This window comes from Periplaneta americana, chromosome 7 (assembly GCF_040183065.1).
Source record: "Periplaneta americana isolate PAMFEO1 chromosome 7, P.americana_PAMFEO1_priV1, whole genome shotgun sequence".
Taxonomy (NCBI): Eukaryota; Metazoa; Arthropoda; class Insecta; order Blattodea; family Blattidae; genus Periplaneta; species Periplaneta americana.
This window is the reverse complement of record NC_091123.1, coordinates 121,032,473-121,053,403: the sequence shown is the minus strand read 5'-3', so window position 1 is coordinate 121,053,403 and position 20,931 is coordinate 121,032,473. Positions and strand designations below refer to the sequence as shown.

General features: G+C 35.5%; 1 protein-coding gene across 4 annotated transcripts in view; it reads right to left on the bottom strand.

Annotated features, from left to right (window-relative positions):
• The window catches only part of LOC138703408 (uncharacterized), a 74,978-nt gene that overhangs the window by 17,717 nt on the left and 36,330 nt on the right, over positions 1 to 20,931 (bottom strand). For all 4 annotated transcript variants that reach the window (XM_069831235.1, XM_069831234.1, XM_069831237.1 and 1 more), the window contains one exon: positions 7,640 to 7,811. In XM_069831235.1, coding sequence (XP_069687336.1) covers positions 7,640 to 7,678 — 39 coding nt within the window. In that variant the 5' untranslated portion in view covers positions 7,679 to 7,811. The remainder of the gene's footprint in view (positions 1 to 7,639; positions 7,812 to 20,931) is intronic.

The window sequence follows — 20,931 nt, the reverse complement described above, 5'->3', positions numbered from 1 at the left end:
GTACGTACTTCAAAATGCAAAAACAAAAGTCTGTTATCCCAAAACACTTCTCATTCAAGCAAAACAAAATTCGGAGATTTAATAAGAGTGAGGAAGAACGGGAGATTCGTTTACGAACTAACAATGCAGTCACTTCAGCGGCTCGACCGAGAGAAACTAGCACCGAACACTTTGATCGGCTTGCCTATAACAGAGTTCGAACTTACCAGGCTCGAGAAAAGGAAACAGAGCTGAAAGTTCTCAGAGAATTAACCAACAACGAGAATGTACTGATTTAGTATGCAGTAATAGTACGTTAGCTTCGCATTCCATTATGATTCAAATATTGACTATGCTTACGTGAATTGTGTTAAAATAGGTAAAATGAATAAACTATGCAATAAATGTAATGCAAAAAGATGGAACAATGAGCCAAACGGATTATATTGCGCTGTTATACAGGGACATCATTTTATTTTTACTAACATTTTTAATATTAACCTGGCTATACCTTTGGATCAACGCCGTTTGTTACCCCCTTCCACGACTGGAGTTCGATGATACTGGCGTCATATACAAACAAATCACTTTACCAGGTATAGGAGGGAAGAAAAGTAGTTCACCCATTTACGTAAACTAGGGAATATCGCGATTTTGAGTTTAATCATTTTCATTAGGTTTTTGTTTAATCAAAGTACAGTACGTTTTAACAATGAGTGTTTTTACTCACCAACTGAGCTGTCCATGTGGACGTATTCATTATGCAGTGTATATTATACTGTCTACAGCACATTAGCGTACAATATAGAGAATGAAGTTAAATTTAAAAATAATCATAATATGGATATTTAAACACATTTTTGAAAATGGTGACCGTTCATTTCGATACAGGCTTCAGTTCTAATGTGCATATTATCGCACTGTAGACTATTGTACCTAATCCCAATTACCAGTTTCGTTCTTCGTATTAGTAACTCATGTTGAAATAATTCTGTACCTACTCTGTAAAAGAGTAGTTTACGTACTCTAAATTCAATATTCATTTCTGCCCGATCCGAAAAGATAAAATTACCCTGACATACTATCTACTGTCCGTCCAAGTGGTTATGTCGTAGGGTCGTAGAAAGGGAGGAAATCACGTGACAGTTAATTACTTAACGAGGCCTTTTTATTTAAGTTATTTTAAACAGTTGTATAATATTACATAAACTTTCAAATTAATGTTCTCAGAAAAGAGCTAGGACAGCCCAGCCACTAGCTGGCGAATAAAAGCTGGTGGGGGAAACCGGGATACGACCTGTGCGAAAATGATTCAATATTGAATGTTCTTTCGTCACTGGAAAACGCGAACATATTTTTGAAACGTACTGTTTACTATGATCGTAAGGCTACTATGACTGTATATGCGGTCTTGGATCTGTGTGGAGGACGATTGAACTTCATTAGTAGAAGGGGTGGGAGTGAAGTACATTCAAAAACTCAGGTACAATAAAAATTGAAGTAAAATAAAATGATGTCCCTGTAGAAGTTGTTCTTCCTGAGATCCAGGAGCCCCCTACAACCAATAAATTAAGAACTTATAGGACTGTATCCGTTATCAACACACTTTTTAAATAATACAAGTACCACACCTTACTTCAAGTGACATAGTTTGGTGCAAAATAAATATACTTAGGATCACGTAAGAGTAGTTCCTAAGGGTGCTATTCACAGACATTTCCCAGCACGCGCTACGAGCGTACTAAGCTAACCCCGGCTATCCACTGGTTACTAGTACAGAATTCAAATCATATCCTATCGCTAACACTGGTTTATGGATACGAAAAACGCTGATAATCCACCGAAAGCCTGCGCTAAAAATGTCTATGAATACGGCCCTAAAAAGCTAATTTGGCCGTCTCTTCAGTGTTGCCAACTAATACTAGATCTCACCAAAAGAGGATAAAATTACACAATGCCATGTACTAAGTTATAATAATAATAATTATAATAATAATAATAATAATAATAATAATAATAATAATAATGATAATGATATAGTATTAGCAATAATAATGTCTTGCTTATTTACCACATCTTATATTTATGTTGGGAACGTGTTTTCTAAAAGGTTCAATAGTTTGTGAAAGAGTATATTTTTCTTCTGGACCTCTCACACATTATGTTAGGAGGTAGTAGATTAGTGTATGATCTAATATTAAAATGTAATTTGTCTGACAACATGAAATTCATTGCTTTGATTAAACAGTTTACGATTCACGAGAGCTAAACTAAAAATGTATTTTGTTTGATCACGTGAAATGATTAGTACGAGTTCCGAAAACGAATGCCATTTTGAAATGTGTGCTTTAGAATATTTACTCCACTATTGTAATAAAAGTCTAAACACGAAAGAAATTAATTAAAATGTGAAATGATATTTCTATCGATTACTCAAGGGCACGTATCACACGAAATATGTTATATCGGTATTTATTTACACTTAGCCTACCTGACCCTAATCTTGAAATTATAACCACAACACAAAGCTACACTTACAACAACTATTATGTATTAATATTAATACTGATATTAAGTAATTATTAGTATATTCAAATTTCACTATCTTCCATTAATGGGCTCAGAAATCTAGAACAATTTGAATTTTCAGAATTTAAACTACCGACAACTTGTGCCACTGCTGCCAACATAATAGTTATAACATCACTACCAGTTGTAGTATTTCTTAGTGCCGAAATTCAAAACGAAGTCGGCAAAAGGAAATTCAATCTGCAAACTAGAAAATCACTATTATCTCCTAGCTTATATAGTAATAGGGGAAAAATGGTTAAGTAGAGTATTAAGTAAGCTGACCCGGACTATACATATAGTCAATTTTATGCCAACATTCATAGTTTAAGCATAGGCGTATCATTTAATTGGAAGTCTTCTTCCAGATGAGAGTAACAACCCACAGTTCTTACAAATATACTGTATTTTGTTTCAGACGCTGACCAATTATCTGTTGGTCTTATATAGCACCAAGCTTAAAAGTAGAATCTATTGAACATCTCTAGAAAACATTGCCTGAAAATAACACTTACATCCATAGTTTTAAATACAACTTCAAAAATACTTTAATTCAAGAGCAAACGACCTGCAACATAATAAGCTATTGTTCACTAAGAAATTGCAAAGTTGTATTTGAAAATATAATAGATTTACTGTACGTCAATTATATGTAGTTGTAGAAAGTGCTACGAAGCGCACGGGTATTGCTATTATACAATAAATAAATAAATAAATAAATAAATAAATAAATAAATAAATAAATAAATAAATAAATAAATAAATAAGTAAGTAAGTAAGTAAGTAAATAAGTAAGTAAGTAAGTAAATAAGTAAATAAGTAAATAAATAAATAAATAAATAAATAAATAAATAAATAAATAAATAAATAAATAAATAAATAAATAAATAAATATTGCATTGCTAGGAAAACGTGGACAGCAGATGAGGAAAAATTTCATTGGCATTTGTCTTGTCGCATACTGTGTTATAGAAATCGCTTTGGAGGAAGGGAACAACATCCACAGGAACAGATGGACAGTTCGGTTAGAAATAGCCTGTGTGTAATCGCATAACACGTCTCCAAATGCGAGAAGAACCAATAGGTTCGTGAAATATAATCTAGAAGGAAGACTGAGGAAGTGACTGTTTTAAAACCTGGAATAATTAATGTTTTTTTTCTTTAAATGAAACAGAAGCTTTTGTCATTCAGTCTGCTCTCAAAAAGCTGAAAGTTAGAATAAATTTATAAAACAGTTATATTACCGGTTGTTTTGCACGGTTGTGTACTTGGGCTCTCACTTTGAGAGAGGAACAGAGGTTGAGGGTGTTTGAGAACAAGCTGCTTAGAAAAGTATTTGAGGCTAAGAGGGATGAAGTTACAGGAGAATGGAGAAAGTTACACAATGCAAAATTGCACGCATTGTATTCTTCACCTGACATAATTAGGATCATTAAATCCAGACGTTTGAAGTGGGCAGGACATGTAGCACGTATGGACGAATCCAGAAATGCATATAGTTGGAAGACAAAAATGCATATAGAGTGTTAGTTGGTAGGCTGGAGGGAAAAGCACCTTCGGGGAGGCCGAGACGTAGATGGGAGAATAATAATAAATGGATTTAAGGGAGGTGCGATATGGTGGTAGATATGATATGATATATGATATATTTATTCCACCAGCTTACATCGGTCGTGATGGCTCTTCACATTTCTGTATACAGTGCCATCACTCCCTTGGATACATGAATTTCTGCTTACCCTTTTTCTAAACCTCCGGCTATTACATATAAATGACCCTGATCACTTTTCTATCACGTCCCTGACCTCTGTTTCCCTCCCTTCTTCTTATATTTGCCCTTCCCTTTCCTAGTTATCTATCTTATTCTTAATTAACTAAACAATGACTTCTCTCGATCTCTTATTAATTGGTCCGAACATTGTTTATATTTGTTGAACTCTTCCATAGTTGTTACCTTATTTATTCACTTGAATCACTAACATTCACTAACCACTAATTCCCATTAATCTAATCTGTATATTTTCAGACGAAGTAGTTTCTACCGTTTCATTTATTATATTTGTATCACTACTTACTTATTATATCTTATCCTTTTTCACCATTATTCCCTTGCCTTACCGTCTTTTCTGTCACTATCACTCTTTTCACTTTATCACTTTCTTACGTTTTGTCACTCATGCCACTCAAGCACCAACCTCTTAAGTTATAAGTTTTCTGTCCCTTACTTCTTCCCACTAGCAAACCTCTATTCGGTGTCCCTAATGTTGCTTCATCCCTTCCAGTTCTTGTATAATCTTGTCTTCTTATCTTGGTATCTTCTTCATCTCTCGATCCCTTCTGTAGTTGCTGACCCATATTTGTTCTCCCAGCTGGATTCACTGAACTCTTTTTGCTGTTCTCAGCTCTGTATGCCGTCCTTCTGTTCTCCCCTGTCTACCTGATGTCGTCACCATAATTTCAGTGCAAGTCTCTTGTTTCTTCTTTAATTGCTTGTTGACATCTTCGTCCGCTGCTGTTGCTGAGCTATGCATTCCTCTGGTCGCTGGCCTCTCTTCCTGGTTCATGTTACTCGTTGATTGGTTCATTCCATCGCTTGCTAATCTTTCCTGTGTGATGACCTCTCCACCTTCTAATTTTTCAAATAGTTCTCCCATCGTATGTTTTACTATAATGTTCCTTATTTCCTCTTTCATTGTCCCTAGCTCTTTATGGTTCAAATTTTCCAAGCAGAATTCCACATCAAACATCTGCCCATTTATCTTTAATTTGTCTCCGCATAATCTAGCGAAATGACCATTTTTTCTTGCAGCCTTCATAAAAGGAACCAATATTCTTCTCCTGCATCTTACTTCATATTCAAAATCATGTTCCAGTCTAATATTTGAGTTTCTTAAGTACTTTCTTTTGCTCAAAATTTTTTCTTTTGCCATTATACTTGAGAATTTAACTAGTATAGGTCTATTTCCATTTTTCCCGATTCTGTATGCTTCTCTTATTTGTCCATCACTCACATCAATCCTGAACCAATCCCAGCACACTTTCACTACAGTCTCGTATGTTCCCAATGCCTGTTCCTTCTTCCTTTCCTCGATTCCAAAAAAATATTAAGTTCTTTCTTCTCTGATCTTCTTCTAGATATTTCACCTTACTTTTCATTAGATCGTTTTCCTTCTGTAGCGTTTCCAACTTCTTGTAGATCTCTTCAATGTTTGCTTCCAGTTTCACTACTGCTTGACTATTTTCTTCACTATTCGCCATTATTACTCTACTACGCGATGCCGGTGTCAATGCCTCTGCTACAATATTTCTCCACTGCCGAGCTCCCTCCGCACACATCTGTACTGATCCGCTGTTCGCTGTGGACTGACTGGATTAATCTTGCTCTGGATAGGGACCGATGGCGGGTTTACATGAGGATGGCAATTAACCAACGGGTTCCTTAAAACCCATAAGTAAGTAAATAAGTAAATGAAACACTGGCTGTTGTTTAGTCAACTATCTGAAGCCCACAAGTGATAGTAACAAGGCACCACTTATGAGGCAACTAGGCCAGGAGATAATGGGAGTAGGGCGGTCAGTTGCTTTTCCTCTCCATTGTATACATCGTCGATTAGCTACATATTACAGTAATCAGACTTGAGATGCATAAAACATTGTTATTCATCGTCAAATGAGGTGTACTGCCTGATAATGTACATGTTAGCCAGAACCTCAATCAGAGGCATGAAAGAATGAAGTGTTTACTCTTTCTTTGTCATTTAGTTGCCATAAAAAGAGTTCTGTAAAAGTTACACTTCCGATGTTTGGAATACGATACACAACACGTTTTTGAGCAATAAAATTTGAAACTAAGAAATTAAAAATGGAAGCGAATTTCGAAAGGTCTAACTATTGGTAAATATTTAACTAAACAAAAAATATAACCTAGCGTATCATAATTATGTAGTTATATTTGAAATAGATTTATTTATGTCATGTAACATCTAAGACGTACAATATTCCTTAGAATATCGTTCCATAATTTACTACAGGTCATGAATTTTACCAAATTGCATCTTATTCAATCTTATAGGTCGCTTGAATATCGCACCGTGCATGTCCGGTACTAATGAATGTATTTCGCCTTTTCTGCTTGAAACTAGATGTAATCCGTCACCCATTATCTCCTATTTATATTTATATTCTTTTTATTTCTCCTCATGGTATAAATTCTAATAATTCTGCATCATCGTCAGAAGAAGACTCAGATTCAGTCACACGGATCTATGGTGTTTACAAGCAAATCTAACTTTCAGGTAAAGCTCCCTGAGAAGCAGACTTTATTTATTCCATGTTTACAAGGTTATGTTTTCAAGTAAACGAGAGATTTCTATCTTTCTCTCCACCTCTCCCCCTCTCCCCCTTTCCCCGTTACCCTACTTCATCTCTCTCCCTCACTGTCCCCTTCTCTGCCTTTTCTTCTCCTCCATCCCCCTCTTCCCCTCTCCTCCCTCTCCCTCCTATCCTTTCTCACCTTATCACACTCTCCCCCTCTCCCTCGCCACTCTCCCCTCTATCCCTTTCTCACCTCTTCTTCCTCTCATCCCTCTTTCCCACCCCTTCTCGCCCTCACCCTCTTTCACTATTCCCCTTCTCCCTCACAGTCGTCTCTCACCCCTTCCCCTCACCCGTCTCTCGCCTTCTCACCTTCTCTCTCCCTTCGACATGACCCTCTTACCCAACTCTACTCTCACCTCTCCAACCCCTCCCCTCTCTCCCACTCCCATCCTCTCCAACTCTTCCCTCCCCTTCCACTCTTCCTCCTCACTCTTTCTCCCTCCATCTTCCCTCTTCCTTCCTCCCCCTCTACCTCTCCCTGTGTGTGTGTGCTTACGTGTGTAGTTTCAATCACTCCATCCAGAAATAATTTGAGTCAAATGCAATCATTTATAAAAAAAAAGTCTGTACTTGCAAATAGCACGTACTTTAATTCTTAACTTATTTGTTCAAAATGATCCTCACCAGATTTCTCTTTTGGTTTTGTTTGGCATATCAATATAAGTAAAATGGTGCTTTCGAAGTTCTTCTTTATATATTATAAATTATCTTTTACCTCCACCGTTGCCAAGTTGTTAGCCTCACTTCCATCCATCGTAGCGACCGGGGTTCGATGCCACAAAGTGGGTGTGAAGGGTTTCCCTCAGGATTCTTCCGTTTACCCTCTCAATTATCTAATCCACCAATACTGCAGTATCATCCTGACTCTGCGCTGTCCCGAGCCATGCCTTGAGAACAAATTAAATTGGCTGAAAGTTAGTAGGCCTACACATCTGTGTTTAAGAAAGACTTATTATAGTAGCTTATTATTTATGCAATTACGTGTACATTCCCAATCGAAAACTTTTACAAACAATCGATTAAAAGTTTAAATATATATTTGTACAAAAATATTTTACAAAATTGTGTTTTACTTAGCTGTAAAGATACAGGGAGTAAAGAGAAATTATTATTTTTACTCTAAAATTCTCGTCAGCAGAACAACGCCCTTAATTTATAATTTCTTCAGACAGAATAGTTGTTGCTTACACCAACCCGAATTGCTGTTGAAATTAACCTAATGCTAAAAGTTTAGAACATATATCAAAATGGACTTTATGGCTTTGTGGAAACTCTCCTTTTCCATAAGAGATCAATTCTTGTCACTGTCACACGTGCGGCAGTGTCGAAAGGATTTCGTTCCATTCTTGTAACCGCAGTCGGATGGGAAAGGGAAACACTGCATTCTCGTATTGAAAATATCAACATTCGGATGTAATTTATTGTGTAATTGCTACATTTGGGAAACTGGAAAATTTTTGTGTGATTTTCTTGTATGAAAAATAAATTTCGAAATTTTGTATTAAGCTTGGGTTCATATAATGTTATACAATAAATAAACCTATACAGTCAAACTTATTGTCAATAATTTTATAAAGTAAAGTTTAAAGATTGACAATTTCGCCTAATTTGCGAACTAGTAAAATGGAAATGTTGAAGAATTGTAGCGTAACTCTCATAAGTAGGATAATTATTATAAAGTCTACAATATAACCATTTTTGACATTTGTTTTTAATTTTTTCTAGTAACAAAATATATTAAATTTGTTAGTAACTGGACTTCAGATAACCTCAGCATTGTCTATTTTAGATCGAACAATGGAATTACACAAAATTATTATAGTTTCGACTTTATATTTACAAGATATCCTCATAATAAAACGTTAACGTTTATAGGACAAATTTATAATATTATTAATATGACCAGGACGAATATTCGTCCTGATATGTCTATGAAATGTAAAATTATTGCTAAATTATATACCTAAACCTTTATGTTCATTTTCTGCTGCTAAACCTGTTGTCTCTATATTATAAGAACATTTAATTGTATTTTTCAATCTAGAAAAGTCATATTATACACTTATCAAATAACAATTTATTCGGAATATGTATGATAAGAGCTTTCCTGTGTTAAATTTTAACGTACCTTGTTAACATGTTTCGACCTATTTTCGGTCATCTTCGGAATTGGTCGTTGTTGGTACGTTAAAATTTAACACAAGAAAGTTCTTATCATACATATTCCGAAGTGATACAGTGTTAAAAGTTGTGTAATCAAGATGTATGAACAATTTATTATTAATACTCCAAGTATGTAAGTTTGTAATATTTTTTTGAAGTAACTTACAAACTAATATAGTTTTGATTTCTTTATACAATTTAATATCATCGGCAAATATTAAAATGTTAGAATGTTGTACAAAATTCAGAATATCATTAACAAGGAATAAAAACAATAATGGGCCAAGATTAGAACCTTTAGGCACACCAAAATATGCTGCAAAAGGCTTAGAGGTATGCCACTGTCAGTTTGTTCTCTACAGGGTCGCCAACGTAAACCAAAGTTAACTAACATAAGAACGTTGAATTATTTTGGTATCGAAACTTACGAATTGAATTCGAGTTTGGTTCGTATTGAAACTTATGTGGAAACACGAATTCTACCAATGCGGAAAGTGTGCTGAGATCGACTTGAATTCTCCATGAAAATGTAGAAATTATTGCTATAGCGTTTAAATAGCTATTAATTTTCATAAATAGAAATATTATCTGAGCGATTGCAATATGAGCAATATAAAATACTATTTTGTGAGAAGTTTCATAAAATTCATTACATTTTACTTAGTTACCATGTCCAATTTACAAATGAAATCAGTTATCTTATTGTTTTGGATGAAAAATGTTCCTTTGTGCAATAGAGAAATTTTATGTTTTTCTTCTTCTTTGAATTCATAGGCTATTGAAATTTAGAATTTATGTATGTCCTCCTAATAACGGGAACAAAATAGAAGCACAAATTTGAATATTATTCACAACACGCTGTCACTAAACGCAAACACAAAAGCAAAGTTCAAAGTTAAAAGAAAATTAAATAAACTTCTACAGTTAACTGCAAAAGATAGGAAATGTAAAGTTGTATCAACATACGGAAATAGAGTTCATAAATGTTTGTTAAGATTGAAATAATTTAATTTTTATCTTATTATTTATTAATAACGGAGAAAAAATTTCTCCGGCGCCGGGGATTGAACCCAGAACCCCCAGCTCTACGCCCTGCGTGCTCTATCATTGAGCTACGCCGAGGGTCAATCCACGGCATCGGATCGAACTCTTCTCCTTTGTTTTTCTTTTTTTCCTTTTTTGGCCTACTCCATTTTCGACATATACTGTACATGGGCAGGGCATAGTTGCGCCCCACGGTCAGGTAAGATGCGGCAGATAAAAAAGGGTCCCTCTTTTGTGGGCATAGTTGCGCCCCTTTCCCATCAGGTAGAGAAAGGGGCATGGCATAGTTGCGACCCGATGAAATAGGGAGAGAAAAAGACACTAGGGAAACTCGAGCCTCGCAATCAGCAACCTTATTGATTTCTTATTCGATTTAATATTCATTATCGATACCGTTAAAATGAACATCATGAAGTTGGCAGTACTTTATTAACTGTTTTTCTACTGTTTATGCAGAGATTATCGAAACGTACCGTAAAAAAGAACGCAATTAAGTTTGCATTACGTTATTAACTGACCTATTCAAATGAGTGAGCCGTTGGAATATGGGGCCTTAGCTGTCTTGACATTTTATTAGTGATCTTCACACCGTCTGTGGCGTACAGTGAGATTAATTTAAATCGAATGTTAAGTTTAGTGAAAAGGGTAAAAAGTTAATAATTCACAATGGTTCTAAGTTTCAATTTTCGAAACCCTGTACCGTAGGGTTAAGATATCGGTGTAAAAACAAAAAATGCAGTTAATTTATTGTGTGTGATCGATAAAAAAGTGTTATTTTAAATAGCAAAATTGATCATATACTAGGCCTGCCTGATTTCAATGCTGCTACCACTATAATATTTTTAAGTAATTTATTTATTTTATGACAATCACTTTCGTGTGTACTATGCCCATCGGGGCGCAACTATGCCATATTCATTCTGCTACCTGATTTCTTCGGAGCGCAACTATGCCATGTCCATTCTGCTACCTGATTTCTTCGGGGCGCAAGTATGCCATGTCCATTCTGCTACCTGATTTCTTCGGGGCGCAACTATGCCATGCCTTGGCCTCCCAATTGACCGCGGGGCGCAACTATGCCATACCGCTGTATATAGCCTATGGCATCATTAGAGTTCTGCGTTTGGTTACTTTGAGTACAAGTTAGATGCACATGGATCATACTAGCTTCGCTTGCAAAGGAGGGCTTTGACTCGTCTTCCCGCTTCGTTTACATCTGCTTATTCGTATAGTGTAGTATAGGCACTGAACAATGAGAATGCTACTTACGTACAAAATATACTGTCAGATGTATTTAATAACAAACAAAATATTTCTTTAAAGCCATCTTATGGACAAAGAAAGATCATTCTCACAATAAGTACAATTAATCTAGATGCTAGATAGGCCTGCTTTTTTGTTTCACAATATATTTTCACCCAAAAAGTAAAAGCCAATGCTCATTATTTTTTTTCTCTTTACAGACTTTTGAGTTTTAAATTGCGCTTCTTAAAATAAATAGATATACTTTATCAAAGAAAAATGAGTTTAGAATTAAGTAACATGATGATTTATTGAAAGAATTGAAATTTGAATATTCACTATTAAAACTGAGTTAATATTAAAATATATATAATATTATTATTTCGGCTCTGATGGTTCAACTTTTGTTCATTTAGAAATGTTTGTAGGTTATTTCTTTCTCCATGTATTACTGTTTCTAATCCCAGATTATAGAAATTAGTTCTTAATAGGCCTATTTGTTTCACACGTGAACGTTGTAACTGGACACAGTTTATGTATGTACACATCTTTTTAATAAATACATAAATATATGGTGAAAATTACAATAACACAATAAATGACAATAAAACCAAAATCATTTACTCTGACTATTTGCTTTACGAGTCCCTATACATTACAACGAGTGACTGTAAACATTTTGTAATTTAAAGAAAAATGTCTCTTTTCTGATAAAATACGTTTTCTTTTTTCCTAATGAAGTGCTCGCTGCAAATTTTTATATTGGAACACTCATTTCCAACCGTCTAGCTTTGTTTTGTTTTGACGTGGTTCACTGAACAGCAGACCTGAAATGTGTACGCTACGCAGTACTCCGTATAGAGTCGTGCACAATAGGTTACGGAAAAGAGATATTATAATTATATTGCTATTGAACGCCTGGCGCTGTAGTCAGTATGCAAACTTCCGTCTCGCGGAGTGTTTCAGTATTCTGTTTAACCAATATTCGAGTTGTTTCTCACTCTCTGTGGGTGGACGGCAAAGGCAGACCACATTGATCCATGCACGAGTTCCAAGAGCCGATGCAAGGACGCGATTGTCATCGTGTAGGCCTACCATTTAACTGATACTTCTTCCTATCTCACTACATTCAGTCCATCAATCATCTACCGATTCAACTACCATCCATCCATCCATCGACTCATTTATTCATTCATCCATCGGTTCATTGATTCATTCATCCATGGATTGATTCACTAATTTATTGATTTACTCATTGCTTCATTAATTAATAATTAGTTCATTCATTCATTCATTCATAGTTTCATCCATCCAGGCATTACAGTTGGTATCGTCAAGAGCAACAACATGAATCGTGAAAGTACAAGCATTAGAGCTTGAGAGTGCTTTTCTTTTTGTTAATAACACTCTAACTTCTTAAAATGATTAATGAAATAATAATGTATTATAGCTACTTAGAGTAGTTAAAAAGCATTACACAGGGATATCATTTTATTTTTACTAACATTTTTAATATTAACCTGGCTATATCTTTGGATTAATGATTGAGACCCGGAAACACCGTTTGCTACCTCCTTCCACTACTGGAGCTCGATGATACTGGCGTAAAATACAAACAAATCACCTTAGTAGGTACAGGAGGGAAGGAAAGTAGTTCATCCATTTACGTAAAGTAGGAAATATCGCGATTTTCAGTTTGATAATTTTCATTAGGTTTTGTTTAATCAAAATACAGTACAGTATTAACAATAAGCGTTTTTACTCACGAACTGAGTTATCCATGTGAACGTATTCATAATGCAGAGTATATTATACTGTCTACAGCACATTAGCGTACGATATAGAGAATGAAGTTAAAATGTAAAATAATCATAATATGGATATTTAAACACATTTTTGAAAATGGTGGCCGTTCATTTCGATACAGGATTCAGTTCTTTTGTGCCTATTATCGCACTATAGACTATTGCATCTAATTCCAATTACCAGTTTCGTCCTTCATACTTAGTAACTCATGTTGAAATAATTCTGTACCTACTCTATAAAAGAGTACCTTACGTACTGTAAATTCAGTCTTCACTTCTGCCCGACCCGCACAGATAAAATTACTCAGACACGCTATCTACTGTCCGTCCAAGTGGTTATGTCGCAGGATCGTAGAAAGGGGGAGAATCACGTGATAGTTAATTACTTAACGAGGTCCTTTTATTTAAGTTATTTAAAACAGTTCCATAATATTACGTAGACGTCCAATTAATTCCTAACAGAAATTAATGTTTTCAGAAAATAGCTAAGAAAGCCCAGCCACTAGTCCTTACAGTGGAGCGAGCAGAAGCAGGTGGGGGAAATCGGGATGCGACGTAGGCAAACGGACGACAGTACCTGTGCGAAAATATGATTCAATATTGGAAGTTTTCGTCACTGGAGAACGCGAACATATTACTGAAACGTACTATAATCACTAACTCAGTACTGCGGCCTTGGTTGTGTGTGGAGGACAGTTGGAACTTCGTTAGTAGAAGGGGTGGGAGTGATGTACATTAAAAAACTCGGGTACAATAAAAGTTGAAGTAAAAATAAAATGATGTCCCTGTATATTAACATACTGTTTTAGAGGTGTACATTTTGAGTCTAAAGTTAAATGTTACACTAGAATGTATGTAGTTATTTGCTCTTCTATTTAGTAAGTAATTGTAATTTGTTCTACTCTTGTATTTCTTTACACACGATATTTCATATTATGCATTACACTTATTTGATTTGTTGTTACCGGTGTCCATTTGTTCATTTACGTATTAGTTATGAACATACTTTTATTATAGTGTCCAATCCATAATTTCTAGGCAACTTTTTTTAATAAGACAAAGTAAATTTCCTTCAATAAAATTGGTACTCCGATTGTATACTAAAAAAAGTAAGTTTCATGTATGAAATATGCCTGGTGTTCTGTCTAGCCTGCAAAACACAAGGGGTTCTGAACAAACCATAAATGAATTGTTACAAACGATTCGTAATGTCTGATAGAATCGCTGAAAAAGAATCGTGTTGCCCAGCTCCAGTTTGAAGACCTTATAATATCATGAATAATCTTCCCATTTTTCGTTAATAGCACTAGTCGCCAGAACTGTCGGTAATATTGGAAACAATTTGACTATCGATAGTTTCTATAGTAGAAGTCATAACTATCGATAGTACTATCGATTATCGCCCATCATTAAGAGTACGCTCCTGTATGATATAGACCTATGTCGAACATGGTGTAGGTTTAAAAAGCGAAAAAACCAAAGCAGAAGAGTTCAGTCCGATGCCGTGGATTGAGACTCGGCGTAGCTCAGGGGTAGAGCACTTAGTGCGTAGAACTAGGGGTCGTGGGTTCTGTCCCCGGCGCCGAAGTGATTTTTTTCTTCGTTATTAATAAATAGTACCCACATCAGAGAATTCCGTAGAATTAAAAATTGATAATATCATCATATATCTTATCTTATTGTCACAGGAAGCGTTGCACAATGTAACTTGCGGGCGTATCTTATCTTTGAAGCACATATTTCTTTATATTAAAAAACGGGCCTAATGAAGTATTTCTGGATTCATTTAGTAATATTGTCGATAGCTTTCTGCATCCTTTTGCCTCCTTTTATGAAAATAATTAAGGTCAGTTGTCTTTTGAATCAACTGTGCGTTTTCGGCGATGCTAGTACAACATATTCTGAATACCTAATTTCAGATACAGTGACTTGAGGTCTAATTTTTCGTTTATAGCCTACAAATCTTGTAGATGGTGTAAAATATCTACTTTCTGATTTTCTACATTAAAGTTTTCAGCATACCAGATAGCAACTTACATTTCACGCAGAAAGTGATAAACGTGTAGAAATCACGTCGTCCTTTCGACTATTGCCGGAAAAGTTCACTTATATACGTTGTCTGCCTATGTGCAGCAATTATTTCTAAATTATCATGCAGATTTTATTCGTATGCAGTGTGTACAATGATGCGGATGGAATGTAATATTAATAATAGCAAAAATTGTTCATCATTACTTTAAACACCAAACGCATAATGGCGATTTATTCAAACTCAGCTCAGACCACCTTCTTCGTAATCTTTTGTACTGTACTTAAAAAAACGCCAACATTTCAGTGTTCGCCCTTATAGTAATCCCGCTATTGCTCGAGTTGGCTACTATTGTAGCCTTTTGGCCTTTATTTTAATCTTTTATAATTTGTATTTTTAATTGTTCATTTTATTATTTTATTTTTTGTTATATTTCTTAATTTGTATACTCAATATCTTATTTTATTTTAATCTATTTGTTCAATTGCCACATACTTTACATATTTTAAATTTTACATTTTTTTATATTATTTTATTTTATTTTTAGGCTACTTAATCAATTGTCATATATTTTTAATTTTACATACTTTTTTAAAATTGTTACAGATAATATTCTTAATAGAGTGCAACAAGTGAAGTAAATATTATTGTTACTATGTTGACAGTTTGAACTTTCACTAATTTATTGTTCATCACATTCAGCCAACCATTGCTGAATTTGTCTGTCAGCCATAATTAATTTATTTTAATTACGCATGAAATGTTTAAGAAATTAAAACATGAAATTAATGAAAAGTTGCTTCGAAAATTAAGTTACGAGTTTGTTCACAATAGTTACAACTGCAACCCAAAGAATAATAATCACTCTCACTTTGAATATCTGGTCAAGTCATAAACTATAACGGCAATGATGCATTGTTACAAGAGTGCAGGAAAGATACACAAAATGAAAATGTCACCGTTTGATTCGCGAAGACGTCATAGCACTACAAGAAAGAGTGGGTTGGTATAGTAGCCCACGCGAGCACTGAAATGCTAATGCACTGTGAAGATAATATCAGCAGAAGAAGTGTTTGGTTAACAGAAATTAATTATTACGTATAGAAATAGTCCTACCTGGTATACATGAATGGATATTGCAGTTTTAAGTTGCATTAATTTCTTTGATCAGCTGTATAAACTAGTAAACCTGGGATTAAAGATTAAGTCTTCGAGTTTTTATAATACATTATGAAAGTTGCACCCCTTGTCACAAGGCACACATCTAACCCATACTTTCGGTGCTGGACCCCGGACTCATTTCACCTGCATTATCACCTTCATATCATTCAGACGCTAAAGAACCTAGATGTTGATACAGCGTCGTAAAATAACCCAATAAAATAAAAATAAAAAATATAATCTAACCCATAGTCGAGTTCTTCCCACACCGGTTAGTATGTCTGGTGTAATGAAAGTGTTGTGTCCTTTAGGCATATCAACAAATTTACCAAGATACATGAACGGTTTCAACACTACGTTGTTACTCCCTAACTCTTCATCAACACAATTTGTATACTACACTTGGTTATGGGTAGGAGGGATTCCTTATTTAGATATATGACTTCAAGCTTTTAAAATAATCACAAGTTTAAATATTCACCATTACTAAGTCTCAAGGGAAAAAAATATTCCGGGCTCGGGTACCGAACCCGGGACCTTTGCCTGAGCGCGCCAACCGACTGAGCTACCCAGGAACTCTACCAGACCCGGGCTCAATTATTCCTTTTATATCCACATACCTGAAGTGGGTTGACAAGACGTCAGAGATGCAGCATTCAATGCACACCAAGCTCTGTGTGACTTAAGTTTGTGGTTTTGTTAACGAACAGTGACGTGTATTGTACAAATCTGGCTTTCAGATATAATTGTATAATACACGTCACTGTTCGTTAACAGAAAATCACAAATTTATGTCACATAGAGCTTGGTGTGCACTCAATGCGGGGTCCCTGACGTCTTGTCAACCCACTTCAGGTATGTGGATATAAAGGGAATAATTGAGCCTGGATTTAGGAGAGTTCAGGGTAGCTCGGTCGGTAGAGCGTTGGCGCGCTCAGCCAAATGTCCCGGGTTCGGTTCCCATCTCCAAAACATTTTTCCCTTGAAGTTATTAAAGTCAGCTTTACAGAGAGCTATTCCTGAAAAGTGAGATTAGTATATTACTAAGTTTATTTGTAAAGTACTAAACTTGAACAGTTAAATATAAAGTATTAAAATATAACAATTAAATGTAGAGTATTAAAACTGAACAGTTAATTATAAAGTATAAAATTGAACAGTTAATTATAAGGATCAAAATTGAGTAGTTAATTATGAAGTATCAAAATGGGATAGCTAAATATAGAATATAAAAATCGAACAATTAAATACACTTAGGGTGCCATTCATAGACATTTCGCTAGCCCGGGCTACGAGCGTGCTAAACAGGATTCATATCATATCATATCGCTGACACTGGTTTATGAATACGAAAAACGTTAGTTCGCTGATCATCCACCGAAAGCCCGCGCTAAGAATGTCTATGAATACGGCCCTTAATAGTTTACAGTAGGGTGAACCCTGATGACAGTCAGAAATGATGCCATTTCTGCCTTTCTCTAGACGTCTTGATATTATGAACACCGTTACGTGACTGACCCGTTAATGACCGCGTTTTGACTCTTAACGTCCGTTTTGTAAGTTTACTAAAACGGCGCCCCCGTGGCTTCACATAGTGACGATATTTTGTCCGCGAATCTTCTAAAGAATCCGCATTGCACTAAATGATTACCACGTTATCGTTGTTGGACCACTGATTGAAATCGGCATTTCCTGTTATCACTCACAATAATCAAAGTTTGAATTGTACTTGTTTTAATCGAATCAATAGAAAATCCGAATTCAACTAATCACCAATCTATAAAACGCGTTCTTTACATCTCGCAAGAGGTGCTGATTGTAATAATTCATATACAATTCACGTGTTTTTCTTCACTTTTTTATCAGCGATTTGCGTAAGAATGGCTCTGCGAGAAACGCTAAGCTAACATGCTTATCCTGTGCTCTCAAGGACTGGACTTTGAGAATTGCTCAGTTGCTAAATGTGCAGCTTTAATCCGTCGTGTGCTGGAAGGAAACCTTGGTGGAGTGTAAAATGCGTGTTTTGAGATGATACTGAATCTGAACGTTATAATACGTTATGAATAAAATACAATTCCATTACTTTAAAATAGGCCTACAATGAAAATATGGTGCTTATGGTTATAACTAGAGATCGGAATCTTCGCCACTACTTTTTGGAGTTAAGTGAGTACGGAGTTTGTGCAATGAGCCAAATGACTTGACGAAGAGTAGTGGCGCGTGGTACTATACGATGTAAACAGACTACTTTCGTATTAAGAATAAAAAACACATATAAAAGCATGATTTCAAGAGTAGAGCTGTATTTTGTATTACAAAAGAATAAATATAGTCTTTGCTGTAAACTTTTAACTTAAAATGTTACTGTTTCACAGGAACTACTCAAAATGAAATGTTTAAGCCTATATTACAAAATCTTTGACGTAAAATTGTAATTTAAAATGTTACTGTATCAGAAGCACTAGTCTCAACACGTTTAAACCTATAGGTACAGTAATGTTTGATGTACAATTTTAACTTAAAATGTTACTGTTTCATAGGTACCGCTCTTAATATAATTTTTAAGGCTATATTACGATAATCTTTGCTGTGAAATTTTGACTTAAAACACCGGGACTACCGTAACACAGGTACTGCCATACACGAAATGTTTAAGCCTATATTACAATAATCTTTGTTGTAAAATTTAAATTAAAATACCGATACTACTGTAAGATAGGTACTGCCCTTGTGTACATGTGTACTTTTTAAAAATAATTTTTAAAGTGGTTATCCTCAACTTTGCTGAATGCTGGCCTGCACTATCATTTCATACAGATCTCTGTTAAATTCGTCCGCTGGCACTGAATTACTAGTTGAATGTTGGTCGTCAGACTCCTTTCTATCAGTGTCAAATGGTTTCTGTTTTTTTTTATAGAGTGCTACTGTAAATACCATCTTTTAGAACAGATTACATCAGTCTTACATCAATTACATAGAATTATGTCACAGTTTTCACAGACATACTGTTTTCCCAATTCCTCTACCCACTTCTATACTTTCCTAATTGATTTCGGTATATTTATTTCCACTAGTAGTGCAGAATATCACAAAAATTGCTAAGCTGAAGTATAGGCCTACTGTACTTGTTTAGGAGTAAGGAACCTGTAATGCGCGTTACTTGTGTTTGTGGGAAGGACACGTGACGTAATCTATACCCCGTGCACACTTATAGTCATTCTAGTATTGTTGGACTAAGGAAATATAATAGATATAAAACGTTATGTACAATTCTATAACTTTAAAATACAATTAAGATATGGTGCTTATGGTCATAACTAAAGGTATGATACTTGTCGTAATCCTTAGGCACAACATGCAGCAGCCGTAACAATACCGCATGTCAAGCCAAATAGGGTAGCAGGTAGTGGTGACGGCACATAGTACACCCCATCTTTGACATATTCCCAAAGAAACCAGTTATTACCCGGCAAGGCGAACTTTCGACTTTTCCTTGTAGGTTACGGCTCTGCGGTCAATCAGGTGTTTGTTATGTTACGATACGGTGACGTCACAGCGTCTTTGAATATATTTTCCTCGTCGGAGGTTCGCTTTGCCAGGTAGTAAGTTTACATCGGTTGAGCTAAGAATTTTTATAGTTTGGGGTGAAGTCGGGGGACCTTGAATGCTACCGGAGTAAAGCCTGTACCAGCCGCAGAAGGTACTGCCATACATTTGCAGTCGCTATCTTAACACGTTCTATGTTTTCATCATCTGCGGTATGGCTAATTCTTGGCTCAGTGTTGGCGTAGTTCTACGCTGACGGTATTCATGGGTTGCTGGTTTCCGGTCTTCTGCCGCGTCCTCTCGGTTGCTGGAGATGACGTTTCGACTATCTTGCTGTGGCTATCCTCACAGCTGCGGTTAAGTTTTGTCGTTTCGCAGTGTCTGGGTTCTTGCCAATCGCTAGTTGGTTGGTTCTCCTCTTTTTCTTGTGATTGGACGACAGCTCTGAGGATGGCCACAGCAAGATTGTCGAAACATCAGCTCCAGCAACCGAGACGATGCGGCAGAAGCCGGGAAACAAATAACCCATAATCATCGGCTGGCTCGTCGTACATATTTTTGAGGACTGTGCGAGAAAAGCAGTTCTTACTCGAATTTATTGTCTGACACACGCAATCGTCCCGTAGAAATGCCTATTATTGTTTGCATAGATAGTCATACAAACCACTTACCATTCCGATTTACATTTCTTTGCGAAATTATCAAGTACCTACTACAAACTCAGGTAGACCGGACGCTTCATTCTTCAACGCGTTCTTTGTATAAATGCATTTGTTTGATAAACATATTAATTTAACAACAACATCACAATTCGAACTTTGAATCTATGAGTGATGTGACAAAATTTAATGCGTGTGTTTAAAGCTTTATTGTTTTTAATGTCAAATAGTACATTCATTTTTTTAATATCTGCTTTATTCAATCATGCTTTTCAGAACAATGGAATAAACAATACAACTTCTTAACATGACATCTGTTGAAGCCAATAATATTGAATGTGACTAAATGCAGTAAATA